At 45.7% G+C, this 27,359-nt stretch overlaps 1 protein-coding gene across 8 annotated transcripts in view; it reads right to left on the minus strand.

Annotated features, from left to right (window-relative positions):
* The window catches only part of ITPR2 (inositol 1,4,5-trisphosphate receptor type 2), a 352,451-nt gene that overhangs the window by 236,745 nt on the left and 88,347 nt on the right, over positions 1–27,359 (minus strand). For all 8 annotated transcript variants that reach the window (XM_053252991.1, XM_053252992.1, XM_053252990.1 and 5 more), the window contains 7 exons: positions 25,789–25,930; positions 23,996–24,157; positions 22,018–22,190; positions 13,377–13,496; positions 13,096–13,281; positions 7,588–7,839; positions 565–709 (listed from right to left, as the gene is read on the minus strand). In XM_053252991.1, coding sequence (XP_053108966.1) covers positions 565–709; positions 7,588–7,839; positions 13,096–13,281; positions 13,377–13,496; positions 22,018–22,190; positions 23,996–24,157; positions 25,789–25,930 — 1,180 coding nt within the window. The remainder of the gene's footprint in view (positions 1–564; positions 710–7,587; positions 7,840–13,095; positions 13,282–13,376; positions 13,497–22,017; positions 22,191–23,995; positions 24,158–25,788; positions 25,931–27,359) is intronic.

The following is a 27,359-nucleotide window of genomic DNA, read 5'->3' on the forward strand; positions in this document are numbered from 1 at the left end:
GTGTATACAGTTTATCTGTCTATGCTGGGTAAGTATCTTTGGTCTATATTGCTGACACTATACTAGTTGGTACTTCTGGAACCACAACAGTATGTCCAGGTACTCACAGTAACATGGAAGCTGCAGCAGTATCACTTCTGCCCACATCATCAGGGTAATGAAAGAAACCACAAGTTACATGAGAGGAGCCCATGCTGCAGCTCCTGCCCACATCAGGATCATACCTCTAGTCTAGGCCTGCTAAACTGAGCTCCCACCCCCACTTATTTTTGGACTACAACTCCCATAATCCCCAGCCACAGTGGCCAATAGCCACTAGATTTAATCTAGTGGCCAACAGATTATGCAAATTGTAGGTCAGCATTTGCAGGAGGGACGAAGTAGAGCAGCTCTAGACTGCTCCAGTTCTAGACACAGGGGCAACACTGGGACACAGAAGAGTTGCAGCGTGAGCTCCTCCCACATGCTCCAAGGCATCTCACATTATGCCAGTGGTGTTGCTGCTTGGCAGTTTTGTAAACTGAAAAGTGCAGTCAGTGCTGGTCAGGATAATTTTAAAAATACCTCAAAAGTTAATTTGTTCTTCTCTTTATCTCCAAAAGGAAAGGGCTGATTCACAACTTCTTTCAAGTACTCTTCTACAAATTCCATCGTCAAAGCAAATTTCCTCTTCATGTCATTCCTTGATGAATCTGTGAAGGAGTCGTACCTACAAAGCAAGACAGTGAACAAAAGCTGATTCAATAGGATATAGCAGGAAGTGTAGGAAATGACTGATAAATCATTTCCAGTGTTTTTTAACAAGTGTAGGAGTTTGATATTGGGAAAATTGCCAATATTTCCCATGAACTTGTCAAACATCCCCAGAAGGGTAGAGAAGGGAGCCAGTCTTCATGCGAGCCAGTTTAGAATTCACTATAACTACTGTCTGTAGGTTTCATGAACTGCAGTTTTCCTATATTCATTTTAACGGACTTATTTCATAGTAAACCTAGAGTTTACACAAAATAGATAGGGGGAAAGTAAGCAAAAGCTGGTTTGTACATTCTGTTAAGTGGCTGCATGAGGGACTCCAGAAATAATGTGCCTGCCAAAGGCCCTGTTCCTAAAGACCTTTCAATACAGAAGGCTCACCAAAGATGACCAAATAGCTTTCACCACCTCAAAAGTAAGGCATATATCTAAATCCCTGGCTGAATCTGGAGCAGTGATCTGACACAGCCCACATTATACTTGCATGCAAGTAGTGGCCAGTCCTGGCATTACAGTGTACGTACATGTGTAATATCTGCATTTGAGTATCAATCAGTTTTTATTACAGCCGTTGGCCAGCCAAGAGATAAAAACCAGAATAACATATATAACTAATATACACAAATAATGACTAATAATTACACACAATAAAACAGTATACAAGCATCCAGGATAGATTACTTTTAAAAAAGTAAAACAACTCCTAAATTTGAGACCTTAATCTCATAGCAATATAAAAAAAAATTGGCCACCACTTTTGTGATCTCACAGCTTATATCCTCAAGGCAATATTGTGTATAAAAAAGCTCACACCTTCCAGGAAATCTAACTAGCAGGGGGGAGATAAGTTCTTCTCTAACACCTTGATACAAAGAGCAATATAACAAAACATGGGTAACAATTTCCAGGAGATCAGAGCCACAAGGGCAGAAAACTGTAGCTGAAGAATCCTTAGCTAACCTCCTTTCCAAAAGAGGGGAGGGCAGCACATTTAAGCAAGCCCAAGCAAATGCAACCCGAAACTTGGAAAAGTGAAGCGTTGTTAGATAATTTGCACCTCTATCTCCCATGGGGGGGGGGAATCCCAAAATGTAGGGGAGAGCAGGTCCTGTTGGCTGAAGACACAAGTTCTTGATGTTCAGTGTCATGCAAACGTAGAAACAGTATTTCCTTCACCTTATTATTCTCCAGAGTAAGTAGTGTATTTGAGTATATTGAGTATAAAATATATTGGCTGCATCCACACATTATGTTTTTCTGTAGAAAAATACACTGTGCAGAAACCTATTGAAGAACTTTAGCAACTGTATGCAGAACTAGGAGTTTGTCCACAACAGTTATGGCAGCGATGCTAATCTGATGCAACTGTAATATGCAACCAAGCTGTACCATTTGTCCTGATAACATTTGAGAAATGGTGAGGCGATTCTCACGACAGCGAGAAAGCAGGCTAAGGAAGCCAAGCCCGCTTTCCCACGGTCGTGTGCTGCTACAGGAGCAGTGGGGATCCCCGAAACAAACCTAGGTAAGTACCCCCCCTTTAAATGAGGTTAGCGGAACGAGTGCTCCACTAACCCCATCTAGTTGATCATGTGTCGTCGCAGCATGGCTCCGTACCGCCACATGAGTAGATCCCCAACCAGGAGGCCAGAACAAGCCTCCCAGCCTCGGGGGTCTCCCCAGGATGCCCCACACACTCACACTGGGCATCCTGGGAATTCCAGGGGCCAGGCAGCCCCCCTCCCAATCCCCGCTGCCCCTACTGGCTCCATGATGGAGCTGGTAATCATGATGGCTTCATGCTTGTATGAGAGGAGAGTAGGCTAAGCCTGCTCTCTCTGCTCACCACCTCAAGGTGCTTCTCTTTGCTTGTGTGAAGCGCCTCGGTATATTCTGAGGAGAATCTAACTTGTTAGAAAAACCTGTTGCATTCTTTTCATTCCCAACTCTTTGTTCTTGTTATAATTTTAAATACAATTCCAAAAGAATAATAGGATTGGAGGGAGCCTTGCAGGTCATATAGTCCAAATGATGAAGAAATATTTATCCGATGCATTCCAATAATCTTTATTTCATTCAAAAAATAAATATTTCTTTTCCAAGAAGTATTTTCAGTTGACTGCCTGAAAAAGATGTACTCTTGCAAAGCCCTAAGGAGAACACATCACACTCAGGCAGTCAAGTGAAACTATTCCTTGAAAAAGATATTATCAAAATGCGTCGGCATAAATATTTCTTCATCAGACTCTCTTGTATTGTTATCGAGGCCATCTCAGCCAGGGGTGTAGCTATGATAGGGCAAGGGGAGACAGTTGTCTGGGGGCCCACTGCCTGGGGGCAGGGGCAGAGGCAAGTCACATGACTGACTCCCCCAGCCACGCACCCACCCGGGCTTCCTTCAGTTGTAGTCATCCTCCCAAACTGATGTGTGTTAAAACCTGGAGCTATCAGAACAGCATGTCTTTCTCTAGTACCATTAAATGACTTGCATCGTCCACAATTTACAAAACTGTTAAAAAAATAATTTAGGATGATGTTCTATTGTGGCACATAGGGGTAGGGGTGTGTGTCTGTGTGTGTGTGTGTGTGTGTGTGTGAGAGAGAGAGAGAGAGAGAGAGAGAGAGAGAGAGAGAGAGCGCACATACATTTTACTATGCTTTTTATTACCACTATTCAGCCTCATTTAAGATTTCTTTACTTCATGAGCTGAGCTTCAGTGAGGGGGGCCATTTTAAAATCTTGTCTCTGGGCCCACTCCAACCTTGCTACACCTCTGATCTCAGCTGACATTGGTCCTCTATTTCATTTCATTTAGTGCAATCACCTGCTCAGTCCTGGATATATAGAGCTAGAGAATCCCCAGCAGATGGCTCCTCAGACTCTGTTGGAAGACCTCCAGAGAGGAAGAATGCACTCACCCTGCTGGTAATTAGTTCCACTGCTGAATTCTTAAGAGTTAAGAAGGTTCTCCTAATTACCAACTAAAATCTACCCTTCTGTACCTTAAAATCCAGTCCCGCATCAAATCTAGTGCCACCCTCTGGGCCAGTTCTTATTCCCTGCTAACTGAGCAAAGAGACACCTTTTTAAAGTGGTGCTTCTCTTCATTTAGCAGGAGGAGAGCAACGGGCCCTCTCAAACCCCAGCACATCATTCCTCCAATGGTTGTTGCTGGTCTCTGTCTTATGTTTCTTTTTTAATCAATTAATAATTTAATTTTACATTTTATATCCCGTTCTTCCTCCAAGGAGCCCAGAGCGGAGTACTATATACTTAGGTTTCTCCTCACAACAACCCTGTGAAATAGGTTAGGCTGAGAGAGAAGTGACTGGCCCAGAGTCACCCAGCAGGTATCATGGCTGAAGGGGGATTTGAACTTGGGTCTCCCAGGTCCTAGTCCAGCACTCTAACCACTACACCACGCTGTTTAGATGGTGAGCCCTTTGGAGACAGGGAACCATTTAATTTAAATTTAATTTAATTATTTATATCTATGTAAACCGCTTTGGGAACTTTTCATTGAAAAGCGGTATATAAATATCTGTCATATTTGTATTCTTCTATGTGACAGTCCTCCAGGTGTTTGAAGACTATTATCATGTTGCTCCTCAGTATTCTCTTCTCCAAGCGAAACAGACCTAGTTCCTTCAACCTACCTCTTAGCTTGTTTCCTAGAACCCTGACCATCTTTACTGCCCTTTGCTGAGCCCGTTCCAATCAATTTACATCCTTCTTAAAGTGCTGCACCCAGCACTGGAGACAGTACTCTAGATGAGCTTCAGTTACGGAGGGATAAAGTAGAAATCATTGCCTCTTGTGAACTGGAAACTATAATTTTATTAATATAGACTAAAATTACATTAGTCTTTTTTGAAGCTGCATCACACTGCTCACTCATGTTCAGCCTGTGATTGATTGTAATCCAAAATGTAAATGTAAAAATGTAAATAAAATAAATCATTTTCACATATGCCAAGCAGAATATTCCCCATGCTATACCTATACATTTGATTATTATCTCTTGTTTACACAGTCAGGCAGGTGTTATTGACTGGTTTGTTTTATCCAGACATCGAGTCCTTCCCAAGGACCTGGGATGGCTGAATTTTATTGTCAATGTTGTTGCTGTTGTTATAGATATCATCGCAGAATATAGGCTGTTCCCAGTAAAGCTGCTTTTTGTAACTGGCTGATGGTGATTTCTGTGGCCCCTATGGTGTTGAGGTGCTCTTCAAGGTCTTTTGGAACTGCACCCAGGGCGCCAATTACCACTGGGATTATTTTGGTCTTTTTCTGCCACAGCCTTTCAATTTCCATTTGTAGATCTTTGTATTTGGTGATTTTTTCTATTTCTTTTTCTTCTATTCTGCTATCTCCTGGTATTGCTATGTCGATTATTTTGACTTGTTTTTCTTTCTTCTCGACTACAGTTATATCTGGTGTTTTGTGTGGCAGATGTTTGTCTGTTTGTAGTCAGAAGTCCCATAATATTTTTGCATCTTCATTTTCTACAACTTTCTCAATTTTATGGTCCCACCAATCTTTGGCTACAGGTAGCTTGTATTTTTTGCAGATGTTCCAGTGTATCATCCCTGCTACCTTGTCATGCCTTTGTTTGTAGTCAGTCTGTGAGATCTTTTTACAACAGCTGATTATTATTATTATTATTTATTTTGCCTTGTTTGGAGCTTTGTATTTGTTTCTGTTGAATTTCATTTTGTTGTTTTCAGCCAGTTTTCTATTCTATTGGGATCATATTGAATTTTATTCTTGTCTTCTGAGTTATCCCTCCCATTTTTTGTCATCTGCAAATTTGATGAGAATTCCATCCATCCCTTCATCTAGATCACTGATAAAAGTCTTAAAGAATATCAGGCCTAGGACAGAGTCCTGCAGCACCCTTCTTGAAACCTCTCTCCAGTTTGATGAGGAGGTTCCATTTAGTTATCAGGACAACTAGGTATTTAATAGACCTATCTCTGCTAACTGGGCAAAGAGGCACCTTTTACCGTGGTGATTCTCTTTATTTAGCAGGGGGAGAGTAACTGGCCCTATCCACCCCCAGCACAGTACTTCCAGTAACTGTTGCTGGTGTGTGTCTTATGTTTCTTTTTAGAATGTGAGCCCTTTGGGGATAGGGAGCCATCTTATTTGTTATTTCTCTTTGTAAACTGCCCTGAGCCATTTTTGGAAGGGCGGTATAGAAATTGAATTATTATTATCATCATCATCATCATCATCATCATCATCCTTCATGAATTTGCTCAATTCTTTCTTAAAACCATTCCTCCCATTCTGTGGTAATAAATTCTACAATTATATGTAATATGAAAAAGTTCCTTCTTTTGCCTCTCTGAACCTACCATCAATTCATTTTATTTATTTCTTGTTCAATTTTTATACTTCCTTTCATAATGCATCTCAAGGCAGCTTACAAAAGTTACAATAAGGTCTCATAAAAACCACATTTAAAACCTTAAAATCAATTAAACAGTAAAAACCACAAGACACCAAAACAACCAACATAAAAAAAGATTTTAAAAAGCAACAAAGCTGAGAAACCTGGCAGCCTCTAAGGGTAAAAGCCTGAACAAACAGAAAGGTCTTTAGTTGTCCTTTAAAAACAGTCACAAATGTTAAAGAGTGACATTCACTGGGAGAGAATTCCAGAGCCTGGGGTGGGGCCAACAACAGAGAAGGCCCTATCCTGTGTGCATGACAATTTAGGAACTCTCAGTATCGGCACATGAAGCAAAGGCCCTTCAGACAACCAGTGGTGCATTTAGGCATGGACTACGGGGTGGGGGTCCATGGCCTTATGCCTCCTTGAGGGGCCTCCAAATGCTCTGGGGGGCCTCCCCAGAGTTCTGCTAATATTTCCTCTTTGCCGCCGCTGCTTTATTTATTTATTTACGTTGCTGCTGCCTGGCCCCTGCTGCTATATCCGCATCACCACCACCACTCGCCTGTTCCACTCCACCCACCCCCCTAGCAGCGGCAGTGGGTGCAGGCGGGCCTCCTCAGCCTGCAGAGCAGCCTCCTAAGGCCTGCAGACCAGTCTGTGCGTGTGCGCAGTAGGAGTTCTGGAGTGTCACATCCTGTGACATCATGGCCCACCTGCACCTGCCACTGCTGCTGGGGGAGGTGTGTGTGAGTGGAGTGCAACAGGCGAAAGCGCGGCAGCGAAAGGGGGAGGCGCCGGGCAGCAGCAGCAGGGGCCAGGCAGCAGTGGCATCAGCAGGTATAAATAAAGAAATAAATAAAGGAGGGCCTCCGAAGCCCTCCAGCCTAAGGTCCTAGTGCCAAAAATACCTAGGTGCACCCCTGCTGACAACCTTGTTGGGTGGGCAGAAGCCCTTGGGAGCAGCACCTTGAATTGGATCTGGAAACAAACTGGCTCTTTCAGAATAGGTTTAATATGCTCTGAGCGGTCCGTTCTAGAGAGAACTCTGGCAGCTGCATTCTGCACCAACTGAAGTTTCCGAATATTCTTCAAGGGGAGCCCCACCTAGAGCGCACTGCAGTAATCCAGTCACGACATGACTAAGGCATGGATAACCGTGGCCAGATCTGCCATCTCGAGAAAGAGATGCAGCTGGCACACTAGCTGAAGCTGTGCAGGGACCCCCTGAGCATCCAAAAGCAGAGCCAGGTCCAGCAACACCCCAAGCTGCGCATTTGCTCTTTCAAGGAGAGTACAACCACACCCAGAGCTGGTTGTATCACCCTATCCCAATTGGCTTTTCTACGGACCGGCAGCACCTCTGTCTTGTCTGGATTTAGCCTCAATTTGGTTTTAATGAATGATCTATTTGTGTCAGAAGGGGACTTACTCATGGATGGTAATCTTGGTTGGAATTTCAGTCCACAGCCTGGCATACTTCACTGGCACGACGATCTCCTGAGGATCCCTATCCACGTGCATATGCAACATAAGACGGCAGAAGGATGCTCGCAGATCATAAGGCAGGCTCTCATCTGACATACAGTGCAGGATCAGATCAACTGAGAGCTGTGTGGAAATCTGGTTTATGGCCAAGTATTGGCGGTCCAAGCACATCCTTGCAAAGAGGTTCAATTGATACCTTAGGATAAAAAAGCAACAATGTCGTTTTCATTCTGCATTTGCTTCCTGAATACATAGCTGATAAGACTTCATTTGAAATTTCTGGCAATGATTACATTATGTCAACCACCATATTACTAGTCTTTGACTACGACAACTGGTTTACAAACCATCACATGTATGAATTCCACAATACATGGGTGTGCACACAACAGATCCTCCCACCCAACACACACTAAACTACTTTGAAATTCTTCTGTGTAAAAGAAGTTATGCAACTGAGTTTTGTATCTTGTTTTTACTCATCTGCTATATCTCACTCCTAATAAAACTGATGATAATGGCACAGGCTGTCAATCTGCAGATCAGGTAACCAACGCTCTTCACACGATGGCCAGGTGGGCGGGTGGGGTTGGGGAAGCAGGTCCAACTCACCTTCCCCCCAGATGACCAGACACATGCTGCATGGAGCACAGCTTGCATTTCCAGATGACCCACACTGCTCCAAGTAGCATGGATCTCCAGAGGCAGGGACAATGCGTCTCAGCCACTGGGTACCCCACAATGCACCGTACGATGAGCACAGCTCATCATTGGGGGATACCCCCGTGAGACAAGCACTTTAGGTACCTGTCTCTGTGTATGCTTGGGCTGAGTGCAGCCCAAATATACCATGACCCCATACCTGGGTTAAAGGGTAGGGATGTGCACAGAACTGGTTCAGAGGCCCTTTATGGGCTTCCCAACTGGTTTGAATGTGGGGGGTTCTAATTTAAGGGTGGGGGAGGGTGCACTTACCCCTCCCTCCACTTTCCCCCCGCCGGCACTCCATAGACTACCGGGGCGGCAGCGTACCTCCCTGCCACCGCGTTGCCACCTTTACCGGAAGTAGGTGTAAGTATCCAATGCACCTATCCGATGCCAGACATGTCCGCAGGTGTGGGCGCAGGCACGTCGGATACTTCTGCCTACTTCCAGTAAAAGCGGTAATGGGGTGGCAGGAAGGTATGCTGCCGCCCCAGTAGACTTTTAAAACACGGAGTGCCAGCGGGGGGGGAGCGGAGGGAAGGGTAAGTGCACCCTCCCCCGCCCTTAGAGCAGAACACACACACCTGCCGCCTTTGAGGCTCCCCTGCCTGGTTTCATGCACATCCCTAATAAAGGGCATGCTTACGCCCTTCGACCCAGGTAAAAGCCCAGGTACTAAACTTGGCCCTGCAGGAGAGGCAGCACTAACCTTCCCCTAACCTGTGTAAGGCTACTCATGTGCATAGCCTGTTCGTTTAATTCAATGGGACAAAGTCAACTTAACTAAAAAACTCAGAACACATTGATTGGCAGTTGATGGATTAAACCACTCAGGTCCTGAACAGCTGTTGCTTTCTCTCCAGAACTATCCTGAACTAAGAGAGATTGGGAGAGAACCTCAAGTTCATGGGCTTTCTCCCTGCTTTTATCAATCAATCAATCTTTATTTCAATCTTTGACCAGCATAAAATAAAACATAAGAACAGTGGTGTTAAAAGGAGCCTATGCCTGAGGAAAGCAATAATCTCTATGCCTTACAGCCAGCGTGGTTTAGTGGTTGGACTAGGACCGGGGAGACCTGAGTTCAAATCCCCATTCAGCCATGAGACTTGCTGGGTGACTCTGGGCCAGTCACTTCTCTCTCAGCCTAACCTACTTCACAGGGGTGTTGTGAGGAGAAACTTAAGTATGTAGTACTTACTCTGGGCTCCTTGGAGGAAGAGCGGGATATAAAGTGTGAACAGCAACAACAGCAACAACAACAACAACAACAACTGAAAAGTTGGAATAAAAACTATACAATGTTATAAAATTAATTAAAATATGATGAAATAAATGCATAAGGGGTAAGAAGTTTAAAACGATTAGCATAAAACTAAAATCTATGAGAAGCTATAAAAAAAAGTTAAGATTAGAATTAAAATGTGATTAAGATGAAAACTGTATAACTCGGTTGGAGCGGCGGCAGTGCAGGTATGAACTAGGTTGGGCCTAATTAGTTCTTGCTGGTGGTCAGTTCCTGGCTGATTTTGCAAGCTGCCATGCAGAACTTGGCAACATTGTGTGTTCTAGAGAGCCCCTGGTGACGCAGTGGTAAAACTGCCACCCTGTAACCAGAAGGTTACAAGTTCGATCCTGACCAGGGGCTCAAGGTTGACTCAGCCTTCCATCCTTCCGAGGTCGGTAAAATGAGTACCCAGAATGTTGGGGGGCAATATGCTAAATCATTGTAAACCGCTTAGAGAGCTCCAGCTATAGAGCGGTATATAAATGTAAGTGCTATTGCTATTGCTATTGCTAATAGGGTTGCAGTCAGAGAGTATTAGGGAGACGTAAAAGCCTGGACTCTGTTTCCATTATGTGCTGTTTAACAAGTATCCTGACCTGCTCATAACCCAGGTAGTAGGTATCATGACCCAGATAGTAGTTGGGGGTGGGGTGGGGGTGGAAAAGCCCATATTACTTTTGTTGACAGGGTTTGCTTCCAGGTGGATTGCTATTCATCTTCCATCGTTAAGGGCACTAGGCCCTTTGGGAAGAAGGATAGCCAGAAGTTGAGTATAGGACATAAGAACAGCCCTGCTGGATCAGGCCCAAGACCCATCTAGTCCAGCATCCTGTTTCACACAGTGGCCCCAGAAGGCAACTCAAGCATACTCTGGACAGCCAGACTCTGGCCTCCAATTTCACCAGGCCTGATCCAGTCATAAACCAGAATTGGAAACACAGTGGAGTACCTGGAATACTGCTCTTAGGATTTTAGGCTGGATGAGCTCCAGAGGGGGAAACCTTGCTCCTATCACCATGAGGATAAATGAATTCTCAACAGAAATGCATGCCTCTTCTTCATAACTTTTTATTTATTATTAAATTTTATTAATTAAATTTGTATACAGTCTAACCCAGATGGCTCTAGGTGGCTCATAAAAGCCAATAAAAACAAAATAAATAACCCATTAAAACAATTTAAAAAATAAAAACAATGTATACCATTTTAAAATCATTGAAGGTCAGACTTTTAAAAAAGAGTTTTTAGGGCTCTTTTAAAGGCTGCTAAAGATCTTAAGTGTTGGATACCTATAGGGTGAGCTACTGTATGTAATTAGGACTTCTGTTCATCCTAATATTTTGGGATCACAGCATTTGAAATATAAACCTGGATCCAACTGCTGAACTAATATAAAGTTGGGCATGATTATATTTATAACATGCTCTTCTGTTAGTAGACTCGGAGCATCACAATTAGGATTCCCTATAATCTCCTATCAAAGCCCTAATCTAGCTTCACCAATGAGGTGTTCACATATCATTCTCAGTGAAGTCAGACTTTTACATACTGTATATATTTATTAACTAATATCCCTCCCTCTCTTCCATGGGGCTCATGGCGGTCTTGTATCCAAAGGACTGATCAGACCCACAGCTGCTTGGCTTCACCGCTGCAGCAGCTTCAGATGCTCCCAGATTATTTACTGAGCCCAGAGGTCAAGAGGCTTTGATAATGTTAAACCATATACATTCACTGCACCTTTAGTAAAGGCTTTCAATGATTACAATTTTGTTCAGGCATCATTGTAGCAAGTTTCCCACACCAATGGGACAGTGCTGGAGACATGGCCAAGTGCTGAACACATTTTCACCAAAGTGGTACATTTCCCCTAGGCACTGAATGAATTCATAACTTTGGCCTCCACCATTTGTGTATTGTGGCCTGTCAGATGACAGAGACCTTGTTTTTGTAGTCCCAGGTAGTCAAAATAGTTGTGTCAAGACCCAGGTGAACTGCCTTATACAATCTGTGGGCTGCATTCAACTTGATGGGTCTCAAGCAGGGTTGTCTTCTGATTAAGCACATCCAGTTATATCAATCAAATGAGCTTTAATAGATTAATCCATCAATAAAATCCAGATACATGTGCATATGACTGCATAAATTTGCACACAAGAGTTGGAAGATAAAACAAACTTTGTTTTTAGATGATGCACAAATATATTGCAGCAGATGCAATTTTGGAACAGGCATTTCCTGCTGTGTGAGAGTAAAGGGGGAACAATTCTCTTAAGATGAGGCTTGCCATCTGTGGGCAACATCCAGCCAAACTAACCACCATTGAGATCAATGAGACAAGTTAGTTGTGACTAACTTAAATCTTATTAATTTCAATGTGACTTACACATGACTAACTTAGTCTCGATGTTGCCCTGTAGTTTTTAGAAGTACTTACATTTATATTTAAAACTAGCTGATTCAGTGCAGACCCTCTGTGCCCCTAGTCAACCCCTGCTAACTTGGCAAAGAGGCACCTTTTTAACATGGTGATTCTCTTTATTTAGCAGGGAGAGAGGAACTGGCCTTCTCCACCCCCAGCACAGTACCTCCAGTGACTGTTGCTGGTGTCTTTTTAGGTTGTGAGCCTTTTAGGAACAGGGTTCCATCTTATTTATTTGTTATTTCTCAGTGTAAACCACCCTGAGCCATTTTTGGAAGGGTGGTATAGAAATCAATCAATCAATCAATCAATCAATCAATCAATAGTTCTCCCTGTCGTTTCCCCCCTCCCTTAAGCCCCGGTCCATTCTCCATCCTTCCCCCCAAGCACACTTCAGCCCCTGTCCGTTCTGCACTTGGCTTTCTTTTCCCTCCCTGCCCACTGGCAGTGGTTTCCCTTGCCGGCCAACAGAGCCGATGCTTTCCTTCCCCACCGGCCAGGCTGGGCTGCGGGAGCTTTTCCTCCCCACTCGTCAGCGAATCTTTCTCTCCCCACCGGCTGAGCACTGCTGCCATTTTCTCCCCATCCCTATCACTGTCCCTCAGGCAGCTGCTCGTAAACTCTCACGAGAGCTGCCAGGCATGAGATTAGTGCCGGGTACGTTTAGGAGAATTAGGTAGATAGATAGATAGATAGATAGATAGATAGATAGATAGATAGATAGTAACGATAGTAGTCGCTTATGAATCAGGGATGCCTTTTTAGTCCAAAACATCTTTTAAATTAATTAAAGTAGCAGCCCTGTTCACAAGTTGTATAGGCCTGTTCCAGCAAGATTTCATTGAAAGGAGCTTTGAAGTGCTGGAAGTTTGTGGAAAGCTTGTAGTTCATTACAGGCACCCAGGTGTTGCTAGTGAATACAGAGAAGATGGAGGGTGCTCAGAACAGTGTATGTGTTAACAAGGGAGCTAGGATTTTTAAAGCTTGTTCCATGGGCCATATGATTTTCTCATTAAGAAAAAATAAGCAATTTTTACCTGTAATAAGTAAGGACTTCTAAATCAGCTTTGGTTCCCTCCTTAGCTTCTTGAGCAAGATGCCTGATTGCCTTGCCATGAGGTTCCTTGTTGCTGTCAATCCAGTAAAGCCAAACTTCTTCTTCATCCATATCATCCGAGAGGGCAGAGCATTCCAAGGGGTTGTCCATTTGCATTGAAACCAACCTTCGAACACAAATTCACACTATACCTACTAATGATCTATGTAAGCAGTATATGAGATAAAATATGAAATTCAAATGAGATCTCACTTAGCTTACTTGGTTTGAATGAGAATGTCGGCATTTCCTGGACTCAACATATATTTACAAATAAGTTCCTGAGTTACTGGGATTGCCGTTGTATTAGAAACACACAAGTCTGAGAGATAGTCCAAGAACCTTGAAGGTAGGGGAGAAATTAACAAGAAAAAGGAGATGCATCATAAAGTACAAATTCAATGGGAAAATCAACACAATGATTATCAATCTTCTATACATATAATATACTAAGGTCATACGTGGCAAGCTCCACCCCTGCTGCAGTCACGAACAATGAAAATGTGGGGGCGGGGCTTTCACATACATCCTGGTGGGCCCATAGAAGGAACTTTCGTTGCCCATCCTCTCCACAGCCATGGGGCGGCTTAAGGCAGGGGGCTCGGGGGTGGGGGAAGGCCGAACGGGTGAGCTGGGGGGAAGAAAGGTCCAAGCGGGCAAGCGGGAGGGGGGAGGAAAGGCCGAGCAGGCGAGTGGGCGGGGGAGGAAAGGCCGAGCGGCAAGTGGGAGTGGGAGGCTGAGCAAAGTCTTGGGGGGGGGTGGCCAAGTGGGAGGAAGGCCTTCTGTCACCCCACCAAGTCTCTGGGGTGTGGAAGGCCAAGTGAGGGGGTGGGAAGGCTGAGTGCACTATCACTAGTGTACAGATACTCTGTGCATGTTCAGATAGTATTTATTAAATAAATAAATAAAAAATAATAGTTGTGTGCCACTTACAACAAAACAAATAAAAACAGCCCAAAATTTAAAAAATTCAACAATACACAAAATTCATTTAAAACAACGAATCAGTAAAAATCAGCTAATACCCTGACTGAACAGGTGCATCTTTAATGGTTTCTCCAAAACTATCAGGGATGGAACTGCTCTAATTTCAACAGGAAATGTGTTCCACAGTCCTGGGGCAGCTATAGAGAAGGCCAGCCTGTGAGTCATTAGTCAAAATGGTGGCACCCTCAAATGAAATTCCTTTGGTTATCTTAATAGGCAGTGGGGTTCATAACAAAGAAGGTACCCAAACTGGTAAGGACTTCATAGGTAACAACCAACACTTTGTATTTTGCCCTGAAATCTATTGGCAGTCAATATAGTTATTTCAGAACAGAAGTCATATGTTCTCTTTGGGACATCCTGGAGACGAACCTGGCAGCAGCATTCTGCACCAACTGCAGTTTCTGGACTACATACACAGGGAGCCCCACATAAAGTACATTGCTGGAGGTTACCAGCAAGTGCAACATTGTAAGATCACTCTCTTACAGGAAAGGGCACAGTTAGTGTATTAGCCAAAGCTGATAAAAAGTACACCCGGCCACCTTCTCCACCTGAGGTATCAGAGAGATGGTTGGGTCCATGAGTGCTCCCAAAGTGTTAACCTGTTCCTTCTGGTGGAGTGTAACACCATCTAGAAAAACAGGTTGCTCACCTGTAACTGATGATCTGGTAGAGATCCGTTGATATTCATTAGAATGGGTTCTGCGCCTGCGCGGAAGCCTCTCGGTGTCGAGTTTTACAGCTCCTTCCAGGCGCCTGCGCCCTGCCCCACGTGACCACGTGGCTATTTAAGGCGGGAGGAAGCGCAGGCTGCTCGGTTCCTTGGAGACCGCCGAAGCAGTCGTAGATTCATGAAGATTCACTGTAACAACCTATGGTGCACTGCAGAGGGGAGGTTAGGGAGGGTCTAATGGATATCAACGGATCTCTACCAGATCATCAGTTACAGGTGAGCAACCTGTTTATCTGATACGGGATCCGTTGATATGCATTAGAATGGGTGTTTAGTAAGCTCCAGAAGGAGGAGGGAGCAGTGCCTCATTGCAACACCCTTTTGAGAACGCCTCTCCCAAAGTTCGCCTCCGCAGCGGACCGTAGGTCAATGGCATAATGTTTTACAAATGGTACTTCAGAAGACCATGTAGCTGCCTTGCAGATCTCCGTGAAGGGTACTCCAGATAGAAATGCTGCAGAAGTGCCATATGCTCTGGTGGAATGTGCTTTAATAGTCTTTGGAGCCGGCACGCCTTGAATTGAATAGGTGACGCGGATCGCATCCACTAGCCAGTGAGACAATCGCTGCCTAGACAGCGCTTGGCCCTTAGAAGACCCTCTATACGATATCAGTAGCTTCTTAGACTTTCTGAACGGTTTAGTTCTTGACAGATAGTAGAGCAGTGCTCTGCGGACATCTAATGAATGTAGAGCCTTCTCTAACGGTGTCGACGGGGCTCTAAAAAAAGTTGGCAGGACTATGTCCTGATTGACATGGAATTCTGAAACTATTTTGGACTTAAATCTGATGTCCGGGCGTAGAAGAACTTTATCCGGGTAAAACCGGGTATATGGGACATCCATGCGTAGTGCAGTCAGTTCGCTAACCCTCCGGGCCGTTGTGATAGCTACTAAAAAGGATGTCTTCAAGGAGACATGATGAAGAGTAGCCGTGTTCATTGGTTCAAACGGCGGTTCTGTCAGCGCAGAGAGCACTAAAGATATGCTCCAAGGTTCAATAGGTTTGCGTGTAGGAGGGTAAAGATTGGACAGTCCTTTTAGGAAATTTTTACATGCCGGGTGGGAGAAAAGTGTCTTGCCATCCCACCCAGGATGTTTTGCTGTAAGGGCAGCCAAGTGTACTCGTATGGACACATTAGAGAGACCTGATTCCTTAAGGTCCGTTAGATACAGTAGAACTTGTCGTATGGACGCCTGCCGTGGCCGAAATCCATGCGTTTCTGCATAAGTCGAAAAACGCCTCCACTTGCTAGCATAGTTTTTTCTAGTGGATGGCTTCCGGACGTTCAGCAAGATTTTCTTCAAAAGTTTATCCGCCATGCTGTCAGTTGAAGCGTTAGTACTTCTGGGTGTAATACCCGACCGCGTTCCTGAATCAGCAGGTCTGGGCGATTTGGTAGCCTTTTGTAAGTATGAGAGCTCAGTCTGAGTAAATGCGGAAACCATGGCTGGCGTGGCCACCATGGGGCAATCAGGATGCACTTCACAGGGGTATGCAGGAGATTGGCTACGATTCTGCTCAATAGTGGCAATGGTGGGAACATGTAGCATCGTTCCATTGACCAGTCTATCTGGAACGCGTCCCCCAGAGAGTCCGGGTCGTGTCCCGCCCTGGAGCAGAAGCGTCTGCACTTCACATTTTCTGAAGTGGCAAACAGGTCTATTTCCGGTGGACCCCATTGGCTGAAGGTCTGTTGAAGATACTGGTCGTTCAGTTCCCACTCGTGACGTTCCCTGGTGAACGAGCGGCTGAGATCGTCTGCTAACACGTTGTCGGAGCCCTTTATGTGAATTGCAACTGGCGTTATGCTGTTCCTGATGCACCAGTGCCAGATCTGGATGCTCAGAGCACAGAGGGATCTGGAGATTGTCCCGCCTTGCCTGTTGAGGTAGGCTATAGCTGTGGTGTTGTCCAATTGCAACTGGACTACCCTGCCCCGTAACATGGGGAGAAAGGCCTTCATGGTTTGGAATACAGCTAGCAGCTCTAAGAAGTTTATGTGCAGGAGACTCTGGCTCCGCGTCCAAAGGCCCTGTGTAGTAGCGGCATTGCAGTGACCCCCCCATCCGCGGAGAGAGGCATCGGTTGTGACCCATACGGATGGGAGTTGGACGTGGAACGGAATTCCCCTTTGCAGATTCGATCACTGGGTCCACCAAGAGAGTGACCTCAGGATAGGCAGTGGAATCGTCAGCAGTTTCTCGGGGCTGTCTCTGAGTAGATTGAAGGAGGACAGGAACCACAGTTGCAATTTCCTCATTTTGAGGCGAGTATAACGGACAGTTGTTCTGCATGACGCCATCAGGCCCAACAGACGTTGTACATGCCAAGCGGTTTGTTGTCGCGTGGACTGGAAAGTCCTGACTAGGGACGTTATGCTTTGAAACCGGTCCTCTGGCAGGAACGCCCTTCCCATTGTGGCATTGAGCTGAGCTCCAATGTAAGAAATGGACTTTGCTGGCGTTAGCTTCGACTTTTTCCAGTTTACCTGTATGCCCAAGTCCCGGAGAAGCTTCAGCATGTATGTTATCTGTGATAGTAACTCCTCTCTGCTCCTCGAGGATAGAAGCCAATCGTCCAGATACGGATACAGCTTCAGACCTCTTGTCCGCAGATGGGCGACTACCACTGCCATACACTTTGTAAAGACACGGGGAGCTGTGCAAAGGCCGAATGGCAGCACCCTGTATTGGAACAGTGAGGTCCCCACTGTAAACCGTAGATACTTTTGATACGAAGGTCGGATCCCAATGTGAAAATAGGCATCCTTCAAATCCAACGTTACAAACCACCTTTCCAGATGTAGAAGAGGTAGGACGTCCTGCAACGTCGTCATCCGATACTTTTTCACATGAATGAACTTGTTCAGATGTCGCAAGTCCATGATGGGCCAAATACCTCCGTCCTTCTTTGGAATTTGGAAGTACCGAGAGTAGAATCCCTCCCGGCGGTTTGCCCATCGTACCGGTACTACTGCTTTATTGAGTAGGAGTTCTTCCAACTCCTCTCGAAGAGCTGGTGAAGCGCATGTGAACCGAATTCTCCTGAATTTCGGTATGGTTTTGAATTCTATTGCATAACCTGATTGAATGATCTTTAGGACCCAACGATCCGATGTTATGTTGCGCCATGCGTTTGCATGACTTCCCAGCCTGATTGTATTGGCGGCTAGTGGGTCCGGTTGTGGGATGTTGTAGACCAGACTCCATTGCTCGTTGGTGTTCTGGGAGCAGGAGAATAAGGAAGTACCATTTGTGGACGATGGGCTGACTTGAACTTCAAAGACGCTGTTTGTTTCCGTCCGAATGTTTGTTACGTTGGCTGGACGCAAATTTCCCTTTTTGTTGGGTTGGTCTCTTAGAAAACTGATGGTAAGTTTTCCGGAAGTCTCTACGGTCCTGCTGTCTATACGATGAACCCCGTCTATACGAGGTACGTTGTCTATTCCCATAAGACGTGGATTGTGAAACCGTAGAAGTGAAGGTTTTAGCAGTAAATTTTGACTTCTTCATCTTCTCCATGGTGGCGTCAGTTTCCTCGGAGAAGAGACCTTAGCAGTACTCAGCTGTTGGCAGTACTGTTGGATGCTTAGCAGTACTCAGCTGTTGGCAGGTAAGGTCCCCTGCCTTTTGTAACGTTTTCCGGAACCTCAGTTTTATTTCATCCAATGTCATGGAATCCAGATCTTTTTCTAGATCTTCCCAAATACAGTAACTGTACTTAGACATACAGGCTAGATAGTTCGCTACTTTGACCGACAAACAGGAAGTAGAATACAATTTTCTTCCCATCACATCTAACTTCCTGCCTTCTTTATCTGCAGGGGTAGTATGACGTTGAGTAGATTTGGAGGACGTGGCACAGTCGATGACCAACGAATTAGGGACTGGGTGTTTAAAGAGGTAGGTGTTATCTCTTTCCTGAACTCGGTAGAGTCCTTCCAGTCTTTTAGACGTTGGGGTGGAGGTGTGAGGGACTTCCCAAGCGCACTGTGCAGCGTTTGAAATTATCGGTAGCAGGGGAAGCGCCACGGGTTCAGCCGACTGTGATCTACGCATGAAATTGTAGACAGGATCGTCTATTGTCTTCAATTGTGAACTAAGATCCAACCCCAGTGCATTCGCCGTACGTTTAACATGGCAGTGGTAGGCCTTTAATTCCTCCGTTGGCGACACATGGGATGGAGTAGCCACATCAGGAGATGGGTCCGCTTCAATAGTTTCTCCATCGGACTCGAAGTCAGATGATCCATGGTGACTTTCACCAGATTCTGCGTCTGAAATAGAATGGCGAGATGGTGATACAGCTTTCCTCGGGTGTGTGGTAGGAGCAGGGTCAGTTTGTGCATCCGCATCAAGGAATTTTTGAACATTTGTTTGGGTTTGCACGGAGATGGTGTTGACTTTCGTCTGTGTCCCCACGGTAGAAAATGTTCTGTTGAGAGGTAGAGCAGTTGTCATGGAAGACCTCCATGTCCGGTGCTCTTGGAAGTCATAACCTGCTCCAGGAGAAACAGTCCCTGGCAAGGCCGATTCTGTTGAGGGCGATACTTGATGGCTGAATCCACAAGTGTGCCATGGAGTTGGCGAGGCAAGTTGCCCAGCTGTTAGTACCGTGGTCCCAACTTTGAAGGTTGTATTTCCCTGATAGGTAGCGGGAGTGGTAGCAGTAGAGTCCAGCATTTTAATCAGTGGGTCTAATTGTGGAGCATCAACCTCTGCCGTCTCTAACATAGTAAAAGTCATGGGTGCTCGAAACCGTGGAGTCACGGTTGTGACATTCACCGGGGTATTCAGTGCTGAAGTTTGAATTTCTTCTCTCGATATCGACGGTGAGCGAATCGGTGTCGGCGCCGGTTGTAGGTCTCTTGTAGTCGGTATCGAAACACTTGCAGCCTGAGAAGGCGGAGGGAATTCTTCCATCGGCATCGAGATGTTTGGAGTCGATGTCGAAGGACATTGGGCAATTGGATCTAACGTAACCGGTATGGACGGTTGCGTCGACGTCGAGGTAGCAGCAGGTCTCGATGTCGACCGTGGCTCAGTAACTGTCGGCCTGGACGGTGGTGTCGATGTCGAACTAGCAGCCGGTCTCGATGTCGACCGCGGCTCAGCAGTAGTCGGTATGGAAGGCGGTGTCGATGTCGAGCTAGCAGCAGGCTTCGATATCGACAAGGGTTCAGCCGGAGACCTCGATATCGAAGTCGATTCTGTAGGTGGCGAAGGTTGTGGCGTAGATTTTTTCGGCGCCATACTCATCAATTCCGAGACGAACACAACCTCTTGCGCTGCGGTCGGCGACGGTGTCGATTCCGACAAAGCTCGGTGCCGTGATTTTTTGGCGGGAGCATTTGCGGACGCCATCTTTTCTCCCAGCCTTTTCAAGAACTTAGGGGATTTCTTGGGATGAAGCTTCGAAGTTTTAGACTGGGCCGGACCCAGGTCCTTCGAGCTATGCGGCTGAGGAGATTTTGAAGAGGGCCCCGATAGGACATCATCATATAGAGCAGCCCTCAAACGCAACTTGCGATTTCTCCATGTTTGCTTCGAAAATGATAGGCAGATTTTGCACGCTGCAGTCTTGTGGGCCTCGCCAAGGCACAAGAGACATAAATTGTGACAATCCTGTGAGGGCAATTTAGCTTTGCACTCTGTGCAGCGTTTAAAATTACGTTTTCCTACAGGGGATTCCATGGTACTCACAAGCCGAAGTCAGAAGCCAGAAATCAGTCCGATCTTTCGCCAAACAGTGGAACAAGAAGGCCAAGGTAATTTCAGTCTGGGTCAAAACGATAGTAGTAGTAGTAGAATAGTCAAACAGTCCAATATCAAAGCCAGTGAATCAAAACTGAGAATTTTTTCCAAGGATTCAGTCGCGAAGGAGCCGTAGAAACCAAGTGATTTCCACGGCAGTCGCAAAGGAACTGAGCAGCCTGCGCTTCCTCCCGCCTTAAATAGCCACGTGGTCACGTGGGGCGGGGCGCAGGCGCCTGGAAGGAGCTGTAAAACTCGACACCGAGAGGCTTCCGCGCAGGCGCAGAACCCATTCTAATGCATATCAACGGATCCCGTACCAGATCAGGCAGATCTATCCCATCTCCTGAATTACAACTTGCGCCTATGATCATCTCCGTTTTATTTGAAGTCAGCCTCAGTTTATTACCCCTCAACCAGCCATTTACTGCCCACAGGCAGGGATTTAGGGAAGTTATGCCATTTCCTGATCCCTAAATCCCTGCCTGTGGGCAGTAAAGGACTGGATTTGGAAAAACAATTTGGGTGTCATCTATGTATAGCACCCTCACCAAATCCCCTGATGACCTGGTGATTTCATGTAAATATAAAGCACTGGAGAAATAATGGAACCTTGAGGAACACCATGTAAAAGCTCTTGCTTTGAAGAGCAATAGTCTCCAAGGGACACCACCTAAAATACATCCAAGTGGTATGACTGGAACCACTATAAAACAGTGCCTCCTACACCCAGCTCCCTCAGGCAGTTCAGAAGGATGGCATGGTGGATGGTACTGAAAGCCACTGAGAGATCCAAAAGGACTAACGGAGTCATACTTCCTCAGGACGCAGTCTCCACCCCATAACCTGCCCCAAAACTACGAGTAGTTTGAAATGGGTCTAGATAATTTGTTTCATCCAAGACTGCCTGGAACTGAAGGGCCACCAGCCATCACCTTCAGCATCCATGAGAGGTTGGAGACGGACCTATAATTGCCCTACTGAGGGATCCAACATAGGCTTCTTTAAAAGAGGTCTAGTAATTGCCGCCTTGAGACAAGGAGGCATCCTACCTTCCCTCAGAGAAGCATTTATAATATCAACTAGACCTTCGCCAAAAATCTCCCTGCTAGATAGTATGAGCCATGTTGGGAAAGGATCAAAAGAACAGGTGGTAGGATGCATTGCTCCAACTTGCTTGTTCATGTTCTCAGGAGTCACAAACTGAAACTGAGTACCCATAACTGAAATATAGCTGCAAATCTATTTTATATTTTGTTAGTTGTACATAGTCCAGTAGTGATTTTTGATACTACAAAATAAAAATTCATAAATAAAAAGATGATAAGGAAGGAAAAAATATAAAGAAAGAAATCATATAAAGAAAGAAATCATAGCTTCAAACCTTGGCTCTCGATTCCTCCTGAGCAAATTCACAAATGTCTCTATTTCTTTAGCTGTGATATGTTTCTCTAGTAGTTTCCTGTTGTTGTGCAACAAAGCTGTGATAGTGTCTTCTGCCAAGATGTCATAGCCAATCTGGGACTGCATAACGCAGAAATTCTTAGCAATATATTCCTGAAAGAAAATCCCAGGGTGGCCTGTCAAACAGCTTGAAAGGTGGATGGTTCCCCCCTCCCAGTGGCCAATCCACCATTGCACGAGGACATGCAGTACCCAGGATGCGGGTGCCTACAGGCCACTGGATCTGCTGCCTCCCCTGCCCCCTAGGGTACTTGCCCGCACCTTTGTGGTGCCCTGCTATCACCATGCTGCCACAAGGTTGCATTCACCCCAACTCCATTCCAGCATGGCCCCAATCCCAGTGAGAACAAGCAGCCCCTTTAGCAGGCCTGTTCTCTCTGGCAGTTGTGGTGAACACAGCCTGGCAAGCAGGCAGGCAGTGAGAAGTGAGCAAAAGGGGGAGGAGAGAGTAAAGATAGTGGGGGGCAAGTGAAGGACCACACTTTGGATTTCGCCCCAAGGGCCACATAGACTGTCCAAGGCAGCTTCTGTCTCATAGTCAGATCAAAACCCATACTGGAACAGATTTGTGTACATGGCCTCATTTTGAATTACCTGGAGCTGAGTCACCACCACCTGATAAAGGATCATGTCCAGGAATAGTAAGTTAGAAACTGAACAATCGTTATTCAGATTGCCCTAATCCAGAGAAGGTTTTGTAAGAAGTGGGCAAACCATTGCCTCATCCAATGGAGTAGGAACTATTCACTCCCTAAGGGATAAATTATCCTGTCACAGGAAAAGTCATTACCCAAATCAAAGCTTCAAGTGAAACAGAGGTCTAAGCGGAGGCAAGAGCAAGAGTCCTAAGTGGGATCCAGATCTCAGACGCCTCAGTGGAAAAGCAAGAAGCAGTTCAGAAGCTAGGACCTTGGACAGCTCCAAGCAGGAGAGATTAAGCTGAACTATCACATCAAAATAGGAAATGTGTTGCTCCAGCAAAGGTCTTGAGTGGAATGCAGTGTTTGCAGTTTGCTGAGTAGGGAGGGTGGCTTGACCCTGCCGTTTCTCTGGAACAAGGCTCTGCAACTTAAAGTAGTCTTGTCCCCATTTCATAAGCACAGACTCCAGCAGAGCTGAGGGGGTCTTCTGCTTCAATTGTTAGGTCCTCAAGGGACTATTGCAAGTTCGAAGATGAGGGCAATATTCTTGGTTGTGAAGAGTATGCTACATCTGGTCCTCCTAGTCCCTTGGTGTGTTTATGGGGCAGTATTCCCACAGAGTGGAGCCAACTAGAGCCTGGACTTTGGGGACTTTCCACCCTGTCTCATCCCCTGAGTCTTCTACCTCATTTCTTGATTCTGGGGTAAGGTCCTGACTTTGGCATCATGACATGCTTTCACTGTCTCCAATACTCTAACACCCAGTCCTCCTCTGACAGATTTAATTAGCCAGAAGAGACAAAATTTCATCAAGAAGATGGTAGGCCACAAAGCTCCAAGTAACCTGTCCACCTCTTCAGGAAACAAGCTGAAATAAATAGTCTGCTCAGATGAAACATCAAATACATTCATCTTTGATCCACCTATACCAATGAGGAGTCTCTGTCGCTTAGCTCCAAAACTGGTTTTTAACAGATGCACCCTAGGGGAATTGTTTTTGCACCAAAAAGGAGAAGAGGGTGAGGGGGTGACACAAGAAAGATGGCTAAAATATGAGAAATACTCACAGCTGAATGTCATGGAATTAGTAATCCCCATTCTCATTGAAAGTAAGATTCTGACTCCACAAGACCAAATTTATTGGCCTTCTTCATCCCAGTGGATTCTATGAAACTCCAAGCATAACAACGAACTCCAAGTTCATTACTTGCTTATTGTATACAATTCAGTAGCCACATGGAAAAGCAAAAGACCAACCTGGTTTTTCCTGTAGTCCTGCTGGGAATGACGGAGGATTCTATAACAAAGCCTCAACATGTATTTGTATGGTGCATATCTCTGGTCACCCAGATCTTCAAGTCTCAGCATGGCTCCTTCTCCTGCTTTGTCTTTAAATGGAGCTTTGAGGATCCCAAATATCTGTTTAAAAAATTGAAGTGATGACAGAAAGTGAGAGCAAATCAGGGTATTTTGGTGAACAGAATATTAAAGAACCATCTTGAAACAAGGCAAGTAAAACAATGAATCTACCACTCAGTGCCACAGTCAGCATGGAACAAGGGCTCCCAACCTGTGAAGAACTGCTCACCAACCGGGAGAAGCGATGCAGCCGTGCTCCGATTCCAGCCTTGCATTGACATGCTGAGGTTGGTGCAAAGGGCATGACTGGCATCGAAGCCTGCAGGCGATGCCTGTCGTGCAAGCAATGCCTGTCGACCTTCCCAACAGGTAGGTGGCAGGAGGATAAATGTGGTGGGTGATCAAAGATGGCAGTAGCAGCAGGGAACACAAGGAGGTGGTGGGGGAGGGGCCAAAGCAAACCTTCCTGTTCCCCTGATACCACTACTGCATATATGAAGATGAACAGATCAAGAACCTTAATATGAATTAAATTCAAATTTCACTCTAAATGTATTCCCCCCCCACTCAGGTAAACAAGTGATGAGACTTAAAAAAACAAAACAACAGACTCCATGAGACCGTTCTCACGTACAGCCTAACCCAGGCTAGGAATGATCAGCCTGGGTTAAGCTGCATGTAAGAACCACTCAGATCAGCCCTGATCCCTGTGGCGGCGCCTCGGTGGCAAACCCACCAAAGCAGCCTGCGAATCAGCTGAAGTTAAGGGTGCGCTCGTGCTCTTAACCGCGATCTAACGGCTTGTGTGTTAGCTCCGTCTGCTTGCAACCAGGGCTGAGAAACTGTGGGGCTCCCAGTCAGTGCCAGGGAGATCCCCAAAATGCACCATGCACTTATGCGGTGCTTTAAGGGATTTCTAGGGGCTGGGATGACGCATCCTGACGCTCCCCCCTCCCGGGGGCAGCCGGTGTCTGTCTGGGCGCACAATCCAAGCTCCCAGCACACACCCAACAATTGTCTGCAGGGGAGGTAAGTTTCAACAGTCTTCCTCCACACGTGCCTGGTAGCCCTTCACACTGACTGTGAGAAAGGGCTCTATACTTTTTAATAAGAGAACACAATTTTTGGTACTTAACTCTTCACGTTCTTCAGTTATTCTGCTGTTATCTATTAGAGATCATCTCCAAGTGTGCAGATACCCTATTCATGTGTGCGTGGAGTGAGGAATACTCCTACAGATGACACATATTTTGACAGTGTTTGTAACACTGTTGGTCTATATAACCATGTTTGTTAACCCCCATTAACAATGTTCACATAATCAATAACATATTAGCATATTACCACAGTAATAATGTAGTTATAATGTAGGAATTACAGTAATAATGTAGTGGGAGACATTGTCACAACCAAAAAGAGATGTACATCACAGTGCTTGGAAGAATCTCCCACTGAAGTTAATGAACATTATTTCCAATTTAGTGCCATTTCAGACATTCTTATTCTTTATTTTTGCATTAAAATGTACAAATAGGTAAGGGATGGAACCGATGGCTGGAATCATCAAGTGAAAAATATATTTGTAACATTTGATATATTTATAATGAGACAGATCCACAATGTCCCAATTACGTCCTTGCTGCATTGAAGAACATGCTCCATATAAAACAGTATTGACTGTAAATAAGTACCTGAGCCAATATATTTTGTTCCCTCATTAACTTTTGCCTTTCCCGGTTGGGCTTAGTGACTACCACATCCAAAACTTCCTGACCATTATTGGGCACATCAGCAACAAAAAAAATGAGGTCTTCCAGCAGCTTGGTTACAAACCTAAGTTGAATTCAAAAAAATACAGGACAGTGAAAGATAATAATTAACTTTCAATAATATATTCCTCGTCAGTATTTATTTATCAGAATCTATAAACAAATAAAAGCTAGTTCCATCATATGTACTGTGACCAAGAAACAGTATGAGACTGTGCAGGTGAATGGATGCAGCTGTATGGATAGGAACAGGCTAGATTCCCAATGGTGATGGGCCACCAAGTGCAGAGAGCAGATTTGGCTTCTTGCAGATGATATACTTGAGTGCATCCTTTTGTTTTTTCCATATAAGTGAATAACATCCATCCATCCATCCATCCATCCATTAATAGAGAGTAAAGTGCTACACTTGAGGCCACTGTTTTAGTGAGGTGAAACTTGGCTCTCTAGCCCTGACCAGGTGCAGAGCCAGCCGAGCGGCGGCCTGTGTCCAGCCCCGTTGGGCAGCCCCCTACAATACACCTGTGCATGTGACATCACATGCAAAGGGGCGTGGCTCGGGCTCTGGAGGAGCCCAGAGCGAACTCCTCCCTCCTATGCCCGGGCACCGAGAGCCTCCACCCCCCACGCCCAGGCTGCCGAGAGCCCGGGCAAACTCTTCGCCAATTATTTCAGGCAGCTCCGACTGCCCAATAGAATGTTTTTCCCTTCCTCTCCCTCTCTGGAGGGAGAAAAAAGGGGAAACGTCCTATCAGGCAGCCAACGCTGCCTGAAATTATGAGGGGAGAGTCCGTTCAGGCTCTTGGCCGCCCAGGCCATGCCCCCTTTTCACATGCAAAAGGGGCGTGGCCTGGGCTGCCGAGAGCCTGAACGAGCTCTCCCCCCATCATTTCAGCCAGCGTTGGCTGCCTGATAGAACGTTTTCCCCTTCCTCTCCCTCCAGAGAGGGAGAGGAAGGGGAAAACTGGGCAGTCGGAGCTGCCTGAAATAATTGGCGAAGAGTTCAGCCAGGCGTGGGAAGGGGAGTTTGCTCTAGGCTCCTATGGAGCTCAAGCCACAAGGCGGGGCTCAGCAGCCTTTTCCCATTGGCGGCCTGGGTTCTTTGAATCCTTTCACCCAATGGTGGCTGCACCCCTGGCCCTGACATTGGATGGCCCAGCCCTCACAAACAAAGATCCTGCAGGGAGATGCAATCTGACTGTGCACAGAGCATACAGACCCTTAGGTGTCCCTGCAGTACACACATTCAACCTCCAGATATGCCCCTGATATGAACCACCAGACTTCTTGGCTATTCTGCCATTCTGTTATATTGTATCTCTGCTTTTCAGGACCTTGATGCTGTTGTAATTTCTTGGCTCATGCCACCTAATGGCGCAGTGGGGAAATGACTTGACTTGCATGCCAGAGGTTCCCGTTTCAAATCCCCACTGGTAGGAAGATGCTAAAAGGCATCATCTCATACTGTGAGGCAGGAGGCAATGGTAAACTCC

Source organism: Hemicordylus capensis, chromosome 5, assembly GCF_027244095.1.
Source record: "Hemicordylus capensis ecotype Gifberg chromosome 5, rHemCap1.1.pri, whole genome shotgun sequence".
Lineage (NCBI taxonomy): Eukaryota > Metazoa > Chordata > Lepidosauria > Squamata > Cordylidae > Hemicordylus > Hemicordylus capensis.